The following is a 16,671-nucleotide window of genomic DNA, read 5'->3' on the forward strand; positions in this document are numbered from 1 at the left end:
AAAATCTCACTCAAGTGGATATGAGCCTTAAAAGTCTGAAGAAAGATATTACTGTGGCCAGTCATAGGAAACATGTCAAGTCAGCAAGTGTTCAATGATTAGAGTTAGGTAACCAATGACAGCAATATTACAAGGATGATAATGAGGAATTGGGAATTGTAATTCCACTGCCTTTGAGTAGTGTAGTGTTTTTGAAAGTGGACTTGGGTTAGTTATAACAATATTTTCAAACTTACAACAGCCTTCAAAAATAGTTTTAAAATGTGAATTATAATTGATATGCTATGAGAGAATTAAAAATGGAATTGTATAAAAATACTCAGTTAATACCAGAGAACACAGAAAAGGAGTAAAAGACAAAAAAAAAAAGAAACAAAAATTAAAATACCAAACCATACTATAGATTAATCTAACTACATCAATAATTTCTTTACCCATCAATGATTAAATACATTAATTAAAAGACAGAGGGCTGAAGACGTAGCTCAGTGTTAGAGCACATGTATAGCATGAGCATACCCTGAGTTCAATCTCTAGCAACTAAAAATACCAGAAAAAAAAAAAAATCAGGGTAGATTACCAATTACCTAAAACATAAAAAAGCCCAACTATGTTGTCTACCAGAAACCCTCTTTAACTATCAAGTTATAGTTTAAAACAGTAAAGGGATAAAGAAAGATTTATCATGCTAACACTAATCAGAGAAAGCTGGAGTAACTATTTTGATATAAGACAGAGATGACTTCAGGCAAGGAAAATTATTAGAGATAGAATATTACATAATGATTCTGATGGATGAAGAGGCTCCCTAGGGAGGTGACAACCAAGTTGATGCCTAATGGCAGACCAGCCCTCCCAGTAAGCATTAAGCAGAGAAGACAGAGAGGGCAACATCTCTAAGGTAGACATGAACTTCAAGAGTCTGAAGAAAGACATCTGCTATGGCCAAAGTCTAAGGAGCAAAGAAAAAAGCTGGAGTAATCAAGGGTAGCAGGTTAGGTCATGTAGAGCCTCCTGAACCACAGTGGAGTTTCAGTACTAGTTTTGACCTTGGTGAGCTTGAGAAAAGCAGTAAGACTTCATCAGTTTTTCTGTAAAACTAGGATAAAGTGTGACCTCATAAAATCATTACAAGAATTACATGCTGTACATTGAGCACTGAGCTCAGAACGTCAGCCACAGCCATTGAATTTATCCCCCCAAATCAAATGTTTCTGGGCTTTTAAACCCCTTCTCTACAATTCATTTGTTATTTTTCTTAATCTCATAACTAACTCAGAAACAGATCAGTTGTATATGTGGGCCTTTTTAAGTGATCACCCTACTTTATAGATGTTGTATTGTTCCCCATGGGGACTTTCTCACCCCTTGGAAATTATTTTCTATATTTAGCTCAGGCTCTTAAAAAATAGAGTGTAAATCTATTTTCTCCTACCTTTCAGGAAACTAACCCAGATTCATTGAGCCATTTCCAGAGTGGAACCCTCCTTAGCACCACCCTACTAGTGCCCATGTAGAGCTATGTGCTCCTAGAGGACAGTACCCTGCCTCCTGCTTCCCATATTCTCTTCTGAGCCATAGAGCATATGAGAAGTGCTTATGTTCATGGATCCCTCAACGTTTCTGGCAAATGATACAGGTAGTATTGTTTCCCCCAACAGGAAAATTATTGTCTTTCAAAACAATTTTTTAACAGCTTTATCTGTCACCCACTTTGATATCTCAGGCATAAATATACAGGTTCAAACACACTATCTCAATTCATAATTCCTATGGGATTGTGAACTTCCCAAAGGAGAAACCATGTCTAGCTGTCAAATCATAGCTCTCAGAGGTGGAGGGTCCCATACAGATGCTGTATTCCCACCTTACCCAAGAAGCTCCTAACAGAGTCCCAACCTGGGCCTGTGTACTCACATCCCTGGAGCATAGGAGCAGCTCAAGGTCTGTGCAAGACTCTTGATTACCCGGAATCATTCCTTTCCCTTTTGACCTCTCATTTTGCTGCTTTATTCTTTCCAATCTGCTCTTCGATTCTTTCATTCTTCATTGTTTGTTTTAACTCTGTGATTGTTTTAGGTTTCCTTAGGTAAGATATGAAGGAAGCCTTGTTGTCCATGGTTCTAATGAAGTACACACCAAGAAGTTCCATTTTCCTAATGATGAACACAAGATTCAGGACTTGGTCATGATTTCCCTGTTGTGTGGTGCTGCTTTCCAATCTTTCCCCAGTGTGTTGTTAGCAACCACAAAGATGTGTCCTTCAGTATGGTGTTCCAGGACCTGATACTAATGGAGTCTTGATGGATGGTCCTGATCTTTTATAGATGAGGCAGTTCTCATTTGGAACAACTGGAGTTGAGCTAGCCTGGGGGAGTATCTTTGAGCAGGAATTTACATGGAAAGCAGCCTTGACCTGCTCAACCCACTCGCCACTCTTTGCATGCTCATTCTTCAGTGTGTGTAAAAGCTCCTCACCGTTTCTTTCCTTATTGACCTCTTAATCTATAATTATTTTCCAATTCACTGTTGCAATATTTCTTACCATTTACATTGATCATTTCTTAGAGATCATGGTCATTATTACAATTACTGTTGACCTCACAGACTCTTTCTGTACATCCATTATTCTGTGATATGCACCCAAATTTTCCTCCTAGCTTAAAAACATGTAGTCTTCCCTGCCTGGCTTGGCCATTTTGGTCTCTGGCCACCTAATTTGTAAGGAACACCTAAAAGTTAAATCTGCAGCCTCTATAGCTCTCAACACCCACTTATGCTTACAAGTGTGCCTTCAGCTCAGTCTTTCCTTTAAATAAAGATTGGGAACTTACAGGTTCATAGTATTGCTTTCATTTGTATTACCAGAGCATGAAGTGGAACAGCCAGGGGTGGACGCACAGCAGCACAGTCATGAAAGTGGAATGATGATTGCTGCTAACATTTGTCAGATCCCATGTTGGCTGTCTTCAGCCTTATTCATCTCTCAGTGGCACTTATGCTTCATGCATTTCCAAGATATCCATTGCAGAGGTTCCCATTCCTCTCAAATCCACAATCTAGGCCTATTCACTTTCCTCCCTTCTATTAGTGGCCTACTTCTGACCTCCCACTTTGCTTTAGGGAGTTCCTCATGAGCTTTGTGCATACCTTTGCCCAGCTCTTTCCACAGTCTTCTCTTTATTTATCTGTCATGCTGTAGTTGGTAACTCTAGGCAGAGCTTTCATATAATACCAGCCTGGTATTCAGCTAAATGGCATGTGTTTTGGGGAACACTACCTTAGCAAAAATACCATTTCATTTCTGTTGTGCACCCTTTGCCAGGAGTGCACACCTCTTACCATAAATCTTGGCCAACACCTACTGGTCATGACCACCTGTGACATGAAGCCTTCCCATTGCTTCCCTCAACTAAAACTCTCTGTGGCGTCGGAGTATTTTATTTGCACCCACCCTAAAACTTTTTTTTTCTTTTTTCTTCCTTCTTGACTAAATAGTTTTATCTTCCCTATGAGCTACTGATAGATAAGAACCTCAACTTATTCATCTCTATGTTCTTCCCCCATATCTCCTAACAGAATTTTGACTAAAAGAAGCAAATAAAAAACTAAAAAGATGACATGAAATTTCTGCCATTTTTGACCCAGAAAGATTCGATTTAGTCTTCAGAATTTTCAGGCAAAATGTTATAGTCCTATGACAAACCATTTTTTCACCAAAATTATCTTCTGATATTTTAGAAAATATATTTATACAATATAGATAAATATATATCAAAATAAATACTCTTTTTCTCATAAACTTGCCTTACATTTCTCTTAAAGTTTTCACTTTATCTCAAAAATTGTATGATTTTCCACCTAGTCTCTCATTAGGACAGTACTGTTTGCAGTACATTTTGGGGATTAATATGGCATTTTAACTTCTCAGCTACACTGTATGGTCAGTAGAGAAGACCACACTATTCCTGTGCTTCAGATAAATACATGACTATAATTTATCTAAACACACTTTGTTCTGAGTGACCAAACTAAATCCAGAAGCTGAATTCCAGTGAACTGAATCCTGTTAAGAATAGAGAAATGTTCATTTCCATACCTGTATGTAGAGGCTTATTAATTAAGGGCTGTTCATATATGTATGGTCTGTGTGCCCATCCTGTGCTCACATTACAGGCATGTGTGTGAGATCAGGGAGAAAAGCCTTTTTTATTATGTCATTCACCTCTTACATGATAATCAGTGCCAATAAGCTGGGCATAAAAATCATGTATACAATACCTGTATTTTTTTAAATGGGATGAGTAACTGATAAAGCTGGTTAAATCAAGCCACTCATCCTTTGCATTTATAGCTTTCAATACAGACTGTATCTTCTTGGGCCAGTACATGGCAATATTCTGATTCTGGAAGCTGGAGTTCATGTGGGAGGGATTTGAACTGAGCTCAATTTGTTCATTGCTCTGCTTTGAAATATCAAGTTGTCTCAATTGAGTTCTTGAACAATTATTTCCTGTATATCAAATGGATGTGTCCAAAGACTCCTTTTCCCCTGCTCCAACATCTGGACATATCCTTGTGCTGGCATGCTGGACAATCTTGCAACATGAATGTCAGGGTCATCACTTCTCTGGGGTGTCAGGGATGGGGTGCTTAGGAAATAACCATGAATTCCTCTTCTAAAAGAAATTTTTCTCTGTAAAGAGAGGTCTAAAAGGAAAGTAGACTAACAACCCTTGACATCAACTGAACTGAACTGAATCTGTGCTGTAATAAATCCCTAGGTCACCTGTATGCACATTAAAATCTGAGAAGTTCAAGTCAGGAGCAGAGTGAAAAACTTCATCATTAAAATTGAGAGTCATGTGGAAATGTATCTGAAATGAATTAATTTTGCAAAGACCATGGTAAATCACTTATAGAAAAGTTCTGGACAATTGCCAGGAAAGAGTTTCCCCTGGAGCCTTTTCTAAAATCTTAGTCATTCTAAAATGACTAAGCTGACATTTTAGGATAGATGGAATGAACCGGTTTCATCTGGGGAGAGCCACACATTGGCAAGAGATAGGTACATATCTGTGAAGCAGTGATTCTCAGTGTAGGAACCAGCATTAGCATCACTGCAAATTGTTGAAAATGCTGATTCTTGGGTTCATTCCAGATGTATGGAATTGGAAATTCTGGGAGTGGAACCTCTCAATCTGTGTTGTAAAAAGGATACATACTCAAGTTTGAATCTTGCATCTCAAAATATGATCCATGAGCTAGCAGTATCAGCATCTCCTGAAAGCTTGTTAGAAATATACAATTTTATAACCTATGCCAAATCTATTGAATTTAAACATGTCCTGGAACAAGATGCCCAGGTGATCTGAATGCACAATAAAAATTGAGAAGTTTTATTGGTGGGGGGAGATTTCTTTGTAAGTACAATATATGACTAAGAGGAGAACCTGGGTATGAAAGTGTCATAGTTGGGACCCAAGTCTGATAAGGAGAAATTAATTTGGACTACACTTTTTAGACCTGTGCTTCTCCTCAGAAATGTGCTTTCTTTAGTCCAAGAATACATGATAGGGGCTCCACACACATCCCCTAACTAGAAGCTGGTAAGGAAATCCAGTTTGGCAGCAGTCATGGAAGTCTTATGAATCCCCAGGCTTTGGTCATCACCTTTGAGTCTTTCAAAAACTTTAGGTGATTGTAAATATACTCGTTCAACAGGGATTCAAAGCTGAGTTCAGGTTCTGATTAGGACTATTTCATGTAGTCTTTCACTAAATTTACCATTGAATCGGGAAGTGGTATAAAGATTTGCTCACATGTTTTCTTCTAGCAGCTTTCATATATCAGTCTCTAATCTATCTCAATTTTTGCATGTGCTATGAGGTAGAGGTCAAGATTCAGTTTTCCATATGGCTATCCAGTCGTTCCAGTGTCTTTATTGAAACAAACTTTTATTTTCCCATCAAATTGAGTGGCTTTCTTTATTGCCACTCAGTTACCATGTATATGTGGTTCTATTCTTGGACTCTGTATTCTGTTCCTGCTATGGGTACATCTATCCTCATGCCACTATTTTGATATCTTAATTATTGTAGTTTGACAGCATGCCTTGCAGTCAGGTAATATAAGTCATCTTATCATTGTCTTGGCTAATTTATGTCTTTTTATTTTATATTGAATTTAGAATCAACTGGTCCCTGATCTCTATCTATAAAAAGTTTGCCAGAAATTTGATTGTGTTTGTGTTGAATCTATAGATCCAACACAAAATTGTGTTGGAAGAATTTACATCTTAACAGTGTTGAAATTTATGATCCATGAAGATTGTATATTTTTTAATTTATTTTGGTTATCTTAAATTTACATCAGCACAGTTTGGTCATTTTCTGTATCATGTCTTGCACATCTTTTATCAAATTTATCTTAAATTTTTGTGTTACTATAAATAGCATTTTTTTATTTTTTAGTAAAATACCTTTATTTTACTTATTTATTTTTATGTGGTGCAGAGGATCGGACCCAGGGCCTCACTTTGCATGCGCTAGGTGAGCGCTCTACCGCTGAGCCACAATCCCAGCCTATAAGCAGCATTTTTAAATGGTATTTTTGAGTTGTTAGTTACTAATATTCAGAAATATAACAATATGATATAAATATGATAATGATGTTACATAAAAATATAACTTTGGGGGGCTGGGTTTGTGGCTCAGTAGTAGAGCACTTGACTAGCACATGCAAGGCCATAGGTTTGATCCTCAGTACCACATAAAAATAAATAAATAAAAGTACTGTGTCCAATTACAACTAAAAAATAAATCTTTTTAAATTAATTTTTTAATTTATATATGACAGTGGAATGCATTATAATTCTTATTACACATATAGAGCACAATTTTTCATATCTCTGGTTTTATACAAAGTATATTCATACCAATTCATGTCTTCATACATGTCTATCACATTCCACCATCATTTCTAACCCCATGCCCCCTCCCTTCCCTTCCCACCCCTCTGCCCTTTGTAGAGTTCATCTATTCCTCCCATGCTCCCCCTTCTTACCCCACTATGAATCAGCCTCCTTATATCAGAGAAAACATTTGGCATTTGGCTTTTTGGAACTGGCTAACTTCACTTAGCATTATGTTCTCTAACTCCATCCATTTACCTGCAAATGCCATGATTTTATTCTCTTTTATTGCTGAGTAATATTCCATTGTGTGTGTGTGTGTGTGTGTGTGTGTGTGTGTGTGTGTGTGTATATACCATATTTTTTTTTATCCATTCATCCACTGAAGGGCATCTAGGTTGGCTCCACATTGATGTGGCTATGTCCCTGTAGTATGCTGTTTTTAAGTCCTTTAGATTTAGACCCAGTAGTGAGATAGCTGGGTCAAATGGTGATTCCATTCCCAAATTTCCAAGAAATCTATATACTGCTTTCCATATTAGCTGCACCAATTTGCAGTCCCATCAGCAATGTATGAGTGTACCTTTTTCCCCACATCCTCGCCAACACTTATTATTGTTTGTCTTCATAACAGCTGCCATTCTGACTGGAGTGAGATAATATCTTAGAGTAGTTTTGATTTGCATTTCTCTAATAGCTAGAGATGATGAACATTTTTTCATATATTTGTTGATTGATTGTATATCATCCTCTGAGAAGTGTCTGTTCAGGTCCTTGGCCCATTTATTGACTGGGTTATTTGGTTTTTTTGGTGCTTAGCTTTTTGAGTTCTTTATATACCCTAGAGATTAATGCTGTATCTGATGTGTGAGGGGTAAAGATTTGCTCCCAAGATGTAGGCTCTCTGTTCTCCTCACAGATTGTTTCTTTTGCTGAGAAGAAACATTTTAGTTTGAGTCCATCTCACTTATTGATTCTTGATTTCAATTTCTTGCACCAAAGGAGTCTTATTAAGGAAGTTGGGGCCTAATCCCACATGATGAAAATTAGGGCCTACTTTTTCTTCTATTAGATGCAGTGTCTCTAGTTTTATTCCTAGGTCCTTGATCCATTTTGAGTTAAGTTTTGTGCATGGTGAGGTTTAACTTCATTTTGTTGCATATGGATTTCCAGTTTTCCCAGCACCATTTGTTGATGAAGCTATCTTTTCTCCAATGTAAGTTTTTGGTGCCTTTGTGTAATATAAGATAATTGTAATTATGTGGGTTAGTCTCTGTGTCCTCTATTCTATACCATTAGTCTACCAGTCTGTTTTGGTGCCAATTCCATGCTGTTTTTGTTACTATTGCTCTGTAGTATAGTTTAAAGTCTGGTACAGTGATGGGATCTGCTTCACTCTTCCTGCTAAGGATTCCTTTAGCTATTCTGGGTCTCTTATTTTTTCCAGATGAATTTCATAACTGCTTTTTCTATTTCTATGAGGAATGTCATTGGAATTTTGAACAGAATTGCATTAAATCTGTATAGTGCTTTTGGTAGTATGGTCATTTTGATAATATTAATTCTGCCTATCCAAGAGCCAGGGAGATCTTTCCATCTTCTAAGGTCATCTTTGACTTCTTTCTTTAGGATTCTGTTTTGGGGAGTTCACTGTATCTTGTGACTTATGCTAATTCACTAATTAGTTCTAGTTAAATTCCTTTGGATTTTTCATTTATATAATCATGTTTTTCTGTGAATAAAAATAATTTTACTTCTTTCTCATGTATTTTTTCTTTTTTCCTTCTTTTATTTTTTCTACTTGTAATGATCAGAACATTAAAATTGTTGAATAGAAGAGGTAAGCATAAATATTCTTGCCTTTTTAGATACTATGTAGAAAGCATTCAATATTTTATCATTAATTATGATGCCATTGTTTTCCTCTTTCAGATTTTTTTAAGCTGAAATAGTTCCCATATATTTCCAGTTTTCTGAGAGTTGTTGTTCTGTTGTGCTTTTCTAAAATCACGAACAAGATTGAATTTTATCCAGTGTTTTATTCAGCATTCATTAAGAAAGTCTTCTAGTTTTCCTTCTTTATTCTGTTAATGAGGTAAATTGAATTAATGAATTAATTTATGAATGTTCAACCAAGTTTGAGTTCCTATGGACAATTCCACTTGATCAAGATGTATTATTTTTTATATTATTGGATTTAATTTGCTAAAAATTAGTAAAGAACTTCTACATTTTTTTAAAGAGAGAGAGAGAGAGAGAGAGAGAGAGAATTTTAATATTTATTTTTTAGTTTTCGGCGGACACAACATCTTTTGTTTGTATGTGGTGCTGAGGATTGAACCCGGGCCGCACGCATGCCAGGCGAACGCGCTGCCGCTTGAGCCACATCCCCAGCCCCAGAACTTCTACATTTTTGTTGATATCAGTCCATAGTGTTTTACAATTGTGTTAGCTCCTTATAGGTGAAAATAGTCTTATATTTCCTGTTGGGTATCCCAGGCCTCTCCTCCAATGCCAACCACAGAAAAGGTATTTTACTAATAAGCAGTTACTGGAAGATGTTAAAAAATCTAGGCTGAAGACTTGCATTCAATAAATTATTTAAAATATTAGTAAACTTCACTCATTCAGTAGATACCTGTATTGTAGCCATATGCCAGGTACAGAGCTACTGCAAAAATTGAGACAGATTAGAGACTGAAATATGAAAGTTTCTAGAAGAAAACATGTGAGCAAATCTTCATACCACTTCCTGATCCTATATTCAATGGTAAATTTAATGAAAGACTACATGTAATAGTCCTAATCAGAACCTGAACTCAGCTTTTCTTCCCTGTTGAGCAAGTATATTTACAACCACCTAAAGTTTCTGAATGACTCAAAGGAATTTGTCTCCTCCATCCCAAAGCCACTCCTTCTTAGTCTTCTTTTCTTGTTTCTCATGACTTCAACCTCTAACATCAGGGCCAGAGGACATAGTCCTTCAAGCTCTTCCTATGCTCTTGTGCTTAGAAACACCATCTGCAGGTGAACAATTCTTAGGTTTATATCTCCAATTTAAGCCTCTCCTCTGCCTTCCTGCCTGGGACATCCACTGCCTCCTCAACATATCCATTAGGCATCTCTAATTGAATACGTCTTAAAATGAACTTATGACCCTTTCTACAGCAGAAATCATGGCATCATCCTTGACACCTCTCTTTCCCTTCCACTTCATCAGCCATCCTCCACAGATCCTATCAACTCTACCTTCAGAGCATATATCCAGAAAGCCACCTTCTTCTCCTGCCACCGCTTTGATCCATACTATCATTATCTCTTGTTGGATTATTCAGTAGTTTCCCAACTGGTCTCCATAATTTCCCTTTGCAGTTTTCCCATCACAGTGCCCAGAACAGTACTTTAAAAATGTAGGTTAGATCATATACCCCATTTCCCTAAAGCCTTCCACAAAACTTCTATTTTATTTAGACTAGAAATCAAAAATCCTTATAACTTCCCACAAGGTTCTTTTACTACCTGACTTTCATCTCTTTCAGGTCTTTCTTTCACTTACTTGGCTGTAGTCACTGTGGCTTCCTTGCTGTTGCTTAAACATTCAATTCCACTCCCATCACCTTATGCCTGTGCATTTGCTCTTCCTTTGCCTGGTCTGTTCTTCCATCAGATGGAATCTGAAGGACTCCTACCTGTGATTCCTTCTGCCACTTCCTTTAGACTTTTACTAAAATATCATCTTCTATTAAAACCCTTCCTGCCCATTTGACCTAATTGGAGATACCATACCTCAAAAAAAGTTTAATTGTTCTCTTCTGTTTTATTTTCACCTTAACACGTCTACTACCTCACACATGAGGCATTGTATGTGTTTTTAATGTTTGTTATCTGAAATCTACAATAACCTATAAACTCAGTGGAATGAGAGATTTTTGTATTATTTACTGCTGTGTCCTCAGTGAATAAAACAGTGTCCATCACATAATAAATATTTTGTGAATAGATGACTAAGCAAGTGAAATAGTAAATTAATATGAGTTTACAAGGCAGAGTCAGTCCCTGATCTCGTGGTGCTAACCATATCACTATTAGTGAATGAAATTCTAATGAAGCAAGTTGAAGAAATAAAAGAAACCCAAAAAAGACAGGCATGAAAACTTTGCGGGTTACCTACCTGGTAGAAATTGGTCCAGCAAAGAAAAGCCATGTATGTATTCAAGAAGTAGAAAGAAATGAGGTCCTACAGTATCTTGAAAGCAAAGAGAAAAGCTCAAGAAGAAGAAGAACTCTTAAGGACCATGTAATTGTTGACTGCAATGGTGATCATCTCCTTTAAGAGCCAACATGTATCGAATCCATAACAGGAACATTACCAGTTCCAAAGTTGGGATCTGTGTACCACACATAATCTACATGATATAAGTCCTTAGAAAGTATAGTGGCATTTCTATAAATGACAGCGCAGACATACACACACACACATTTAAAAAAAAAAAAAAAAACTAGTGATAATTACCTATTAACAAGAAGTTTTGCTCAAGAGTTCCTAGAGCAGTCCTGCTTTCCTTGAGTTGAAAGCCCTCTCTACCCATGTCCTGAGAAGGTAAGCACTTTCCCTGAAGATGACTGTCTATGTGTTCATTCCGGGTTTTAGACATTTGTTATCTGTTCTCATACAGCTTTTATTGGTTTTTGAAAAGTAAGCATTTTTCTATTTCTGATCAACAGGTTCCATTTTTTGGTCCTCTGTTCGATGGAGCCATAGTGAGTGGGAAGCTGCTGCCAAGCCTTATATGTGCCACCTGCATCAATGCCAGCAGGGCTGTGAAGTGCCTCATCCCACTCTACCAGAGTTTGTATCTTTTTGCTTTGAAAATGTAACTTACTAATGCTCCCAGAATCAAGATTCCCAGCAGTTTTTCTTTAGGGGTAAGTATTAAAAAACTGAACTGAAAATTGAAGTGAGAATTTTTTCAGTCTATTTTGAAAATAAAATAGTATGATTTTTATAGTATTTGTTAATTTATATTAAATATAATTTATGCTACTATAATTTATGCTACCTTGAACCTAGGAAGATTTTATTTTCATGATTTACTCACATCAGTTTGTGTCTGAGAAACTATGGCTATCATGAGATGCTCATGGCTCTGTCGGTATTTTTATCCAAGTTCAATCTCTTCCTTTATCCTCCCTGGGTGTTGCAGTTTGTTGTGTATAAAGAGTAATGCTGAACAAAATATAATGGTCTCATTCAGAGAGCCTACAAATAGCAAGTGAAATGCCTCTAATAAGTCAAAGAATGTGGCATTGGCCACCTGAGAAGTGCAAATAAAGTTCTGGAAGTTCAAAGAAAGAGAAATTGCATCTGGTTGAAAGGAAAGGCCAAGTGAAGTTGCATTTGGACTCACCAGTAAGAATGGACAGAAATTCTTTTGTAATTTTCTCAAATCACTAATATTTCCTCCTCTAATTCTTGATCTTGTCTCTAAAAACTGGAAGAACTTTTACTTTTCTAATTTTTCTCTCAAACATTATCTGGCATGCCATAATCCTTAGATCCAAGCATGATCTTTAATTATTTTTAAAAAAGAGCTTGATATAAATGACTTCATAAAATTGTTGCAAAAAGCATCTGACCTCCTAGAATATATTTGTTTCTAATTAGTATTGATAATGATTAAAAATGCATTGTGCTTGACTTGTCTCCATAAAGTTCTCCCAACATAACTGTATATGATGTGTTACTAATGGATGGAGGGAGGTAAGAAATAAAGTCTGAATAGATACAGTTCATGAAAAATACCTTTCATTAAAATCCTGGTCACTTCATTGCCTGATATTCTGCCTTAGATTAAAAAAAAATACGTATGCCATGTGGCAATTTAGAATTATCATAGAAATTAGTAGTAGAAAAGAGCTATAAGGTCCCATCTGGTCCCTCCCCTGGGGCCAGGGCAGCATTATTCCCTCCAGCACACTCTCTGGTGCTTTATCCAGGCTGGTGGTGGTGGTTTGGAGATGGCATTCTCTTCAATGATTTCCACGGCATTCTAGACACAATCTTATGGCTGGTGATGTGGATTCAGCCGTCTGCATGGAGTATTTCTTTCACATTCTGTTAAAAAGAGCTTCTTGGCAGAAAGAAGACATTGTTCAGCAATTGGCTTTTTAGCTTGCATATACTAGGATGAGCTGGACACCCATCAGTCAGTTATGTTGGGCCAAGGCAACAAAAAATAATTTGCAAACTAGAAAATACCGTTTTATATAAGTCCATTGTGATTTTTGTCACATCACTTTCTTTACTTCCAAACTTCTTATTATAAAATACATGATTTGTTATTTTGTCAAAAACTGCTTTTTCTCGAGTAAGAATTAATTTTGCACCATTGAATTAATCAGGTTTAGAGAAAACAATATTTTAAATTTAAAGGAGCCTCGGGTGGTGGTACACACCTGTGATCCTGGAGAATCAGAGACTGAGGCAGGAGTATCACAAGTTTGAGGCCAGCTTCAGCAATTTAGTGAGGCCCTAAGCAACTTAATAAGATTCTAGCTCAAAATAAAAATAAGAAGAGCTGGGATGTACTTAGTGACAAAGCATACCTGGGTTTAGTCCACAGTCCCAAAAAATATATGGGTATTTTTTTTCCAAAGGATATTATTTAGTATCACTTCAAAAACTTTTCAAATGATCATATCAAGAGTAATGATTCCATGCCAGGCACGGTGACACACACCATGATCCCAGTGGCTCCTGAAGCTGAGGCAGGAGTATAGTGAGGTCAAAGCCAGCCTCAGCAAAACCAAGGTACTAAGCAACTCAGCGAGACCCTAATTCTAAATAAAATACAAAATAGGGCTAGATATCTGGCTCAGTGATTGAGTGCCCCTGAGTTCAATCCCCGGTACTCAAAAAGAAAAAGAATAATGATGCTACCTAGGGCTACTTAATGCCAGTATGAGTTAGGAAATTTCTGTACTCTAAAATAATTCATAAAGCAGTAAATGACATATCAGAGGACAACATTGTATAGAAATGAGAAAATAAAAAGTTTAAAAATGATCATTATATAAATATTGATCAATACAACTATAAATAATATAAATATATTTATAAATAAAAATGGTGAACATTTTTTGCCTTATACTTTGAGAAGGTTTAAAACAATAAATTAACTGTTACACATAATTTTCTTATGGAGATGTAGTCATGTGGGGAAAACTTTCCAATCATTTATTCTTTATTCTTTCTGCAGAAGAGCTAATATTTAGGTCAGAAATGAGAAATATAATAAGAGAGGAAAATATTTTAAAAAAAGAAGAAAGGGAGTTTTTTTGGTTTGTTTTTTTTTTCTTCTTGTTGTTGTTTTCTATTTTGTTTCTTTAAAAAAATATATTGACTTTTAAAACTATATGTGTCAATCTATGCTGTCAATAATTAACTATTCCCTTAATGTTTCGTTAAAACACACAGGTCTGCACATGCTTTAGCAAAAATCTAAACCTGTTTGATTATGTCAGAGCTGATATCTGGATTTTGCTGCTTCATTGATACAAGTCTTAGATTTGAATTTTGAAAAACACTGAATAATCTAACAAATCCTAATTATGGGTGTCTAATTACATTTATTCATTTACCAAACAAACATTTCCTATGGTCTCTATGCCAAGTCCAGAGATGGGAGCCAGGCTACAGTGTGGAGCAAGGGAGACCAGGTTCTTGCCCGTGTACTTCACAGAGAAGACAAAATAAGAAATGTATAAGCTAATTGGGAAAAGTTCTGAAAAGAATTGCAAGAGAGCATTGTGGTAAATGAGGTCCTCTGAGGAGAAAGCATTTGGGCAAACATTGGAAGATGAGAGAGAAGCTGTCCTACAAGAGCAGGGGTAACATTCTAGGCAGAAGGCACAAGAACTCCGTGCTTTGGAGTGGTAAACTTGTGTTTTGTAGGGATTCTCTATATGCTCAAGTTCATCAGGATGCCTGTGACAAACCCAAGAGCCAGCTGTGGTACAGATGGTGTTCTGAGTGATCCCAGAGGAAACCTCCCTGGCTGTCTCCCCATAGGCACTCAAGAAGTTCTCATCTTAGTGCAGCATCCTGGGGTGAACAGCCAGGACTACTTGATGTAGGGGCAAAGGTGGGAAAGGAGTGTAGGGTCACTCCCCTGATCCTCAAGCCCATGCAGGTCCCATAATGACTGAGGAGATCAAGTCACATTTAGATCCAGAACCAGCTACATAACCTGAAGGCCCTTGTGCAGAATGAGAATGTGGTGCTCTGTTTCAAAAAGCAGGAAGAAATGCCTTTAGAGATGTTAAAATATAAAGCTTTTTCCATTCTTTTGCAATCCCCCAACTTCTCATGGTAGTTTTATATTTGCTATTTAATGTCACTCTGTGTAAAGGACTTAAAATTTTTAATTGTAAGCATTTTTTCATTCTTCTTTATATTGTGCAATGTCCATTTAATGTGCAAATCTAAAAACTTTTAATATGAAATCGATGAAATTATGCAATTCATATTGTATAGCTCATCTATGCATATATATTTTGTTTTTACTGGAAGAATGCAAACACTGTATAAAACTAACTTATCTGTATATGTTTCATTTTTGATAAGCACATACTCTTTCTACCTAATTAGTTTATTGCTCTGTAAGGAAGAATTGACAGAGAGAGACTATTACGGTTTAGATATTAGGTGCTCCCCAAGAGCCTCCTGTATGAGATAGTTCAAGAATATTCAGAGGTGAAATGATTGGGTTATGAGAGCTTTAATCCAATCAGTGAATTAATCCCCTTGTAGGGATTAATTGAGTGTTAACTGAAGGCAGGTAGGATATGGCTGGAGGAGGTTGGTCACTGAGCATCTGCCTTTGGAGTATACATTTTGTATCTGATGAGTAGAGTCTTCCCTTTCTGCTTCCTGATGATTCCCCAGCTGTTTTCCTCCACCACTCTCTGCCATCATGATATTCAGCCTCACTTCAAGCCCCAAGGAATGCAGCCAGCTGTGTTATGGGGAGACACCTCAGAAAGCACTGAGTCCGAATTTCAAATCAAAAGAGAGCTTTATTTACCTGGCCAGGGACTGTCACCCACTGCAGAGACTCAAGCTCTGTGGGAGGACAGCAGCTTCCTGGTCCATCCAAAGAGAATATAAGCACAAAAAGCACAACTCAGTGACTTGCTTATCATCATGTAAGCTAGCCAATCATAGAAATTAAAAAATTAATAAGTCGGACCTGTGGGCTCTAGGCAGGACTGGAATTTTCCAGTCAGCAAGCAAGTGATAAACAGAAGCAAAAAAAAGCATTAGCTTTGCAGTTCAGTTGACCACAGTCCTGGGTTCAAGCAGGTGCTAGACAGTCGAATCCTGAATTTGGGCGGGGGTCAGCAGGGCGAGAATCTACTTCAAGGTCATGTAGACCCACAAGGGCATTCAAACCCAGGAGGTAGCTCACCATGACCACCACTGCATCCTGAGTAAGGTACAATTTGTGGGGTACAAAGTACAGAAAAACAATTTTTATAAGAAGATAAACAGCTTTCATTTCACTTTCTAAGAAACAGCTCTTGTAACAGTGTTTTAATAGAAGGCAGCTGGGGCTGGGGATGTGGCTCAAGCGATAGCGCGCTCGTCTGGCGTGTGTGCGGCCCGGGTCGATCCTCAGCACCACATACAAACAACGATGTTGTGTCCGCCGAAAACTAAAAAATAAATATTAAAAAAAATTCTCTCTCTCTCTCTC

At 37.1% G+C, this 16,671-nt stretch overlaps 1 protein-coding gene across 2 annotated transcripts in view; it reads left to right on the plus strand.

Annotated features, from left to right (window-relative positions):
• Ralgapa2 (Ral GTPase activating protein catalytic subunit alpha 2) overlaps positions 1 to 16,671 on the plus strand; it is a 321,259-nt gene that overhangs the window by 221,961 nt on the left and 82,627 nt on the right. For both annotated transcript variants that reach the window (XM_077800202.1, XM_077800203.1), the window contains one exon: positions 11,639 to 11,766. In XM_077800202.1, coding sequence (XP_077656328.1) covers positions 11,639 to 11,766 — 128 coding nt within the window. The remainder of the gene's footprint in view (positions 1 to 11,638; positions 11,767 to 16,671) is intronic.

Source organism: Urocitellus parryii, chromosome 6, assembly GCF_045843805.1.
Source record: "Urocitellus parryii isolate mUroPar1 chromosome 6, mUroPar1.hap1, whole genome shotgun sequence".
Classification (NCBI taxonomy): domain Eukaryota; kingdom Metazoa; phylum Chordata; class Mammalia; order Rodentia; family Sciuridae; genus Urocitellus; species Urocitellus parryii.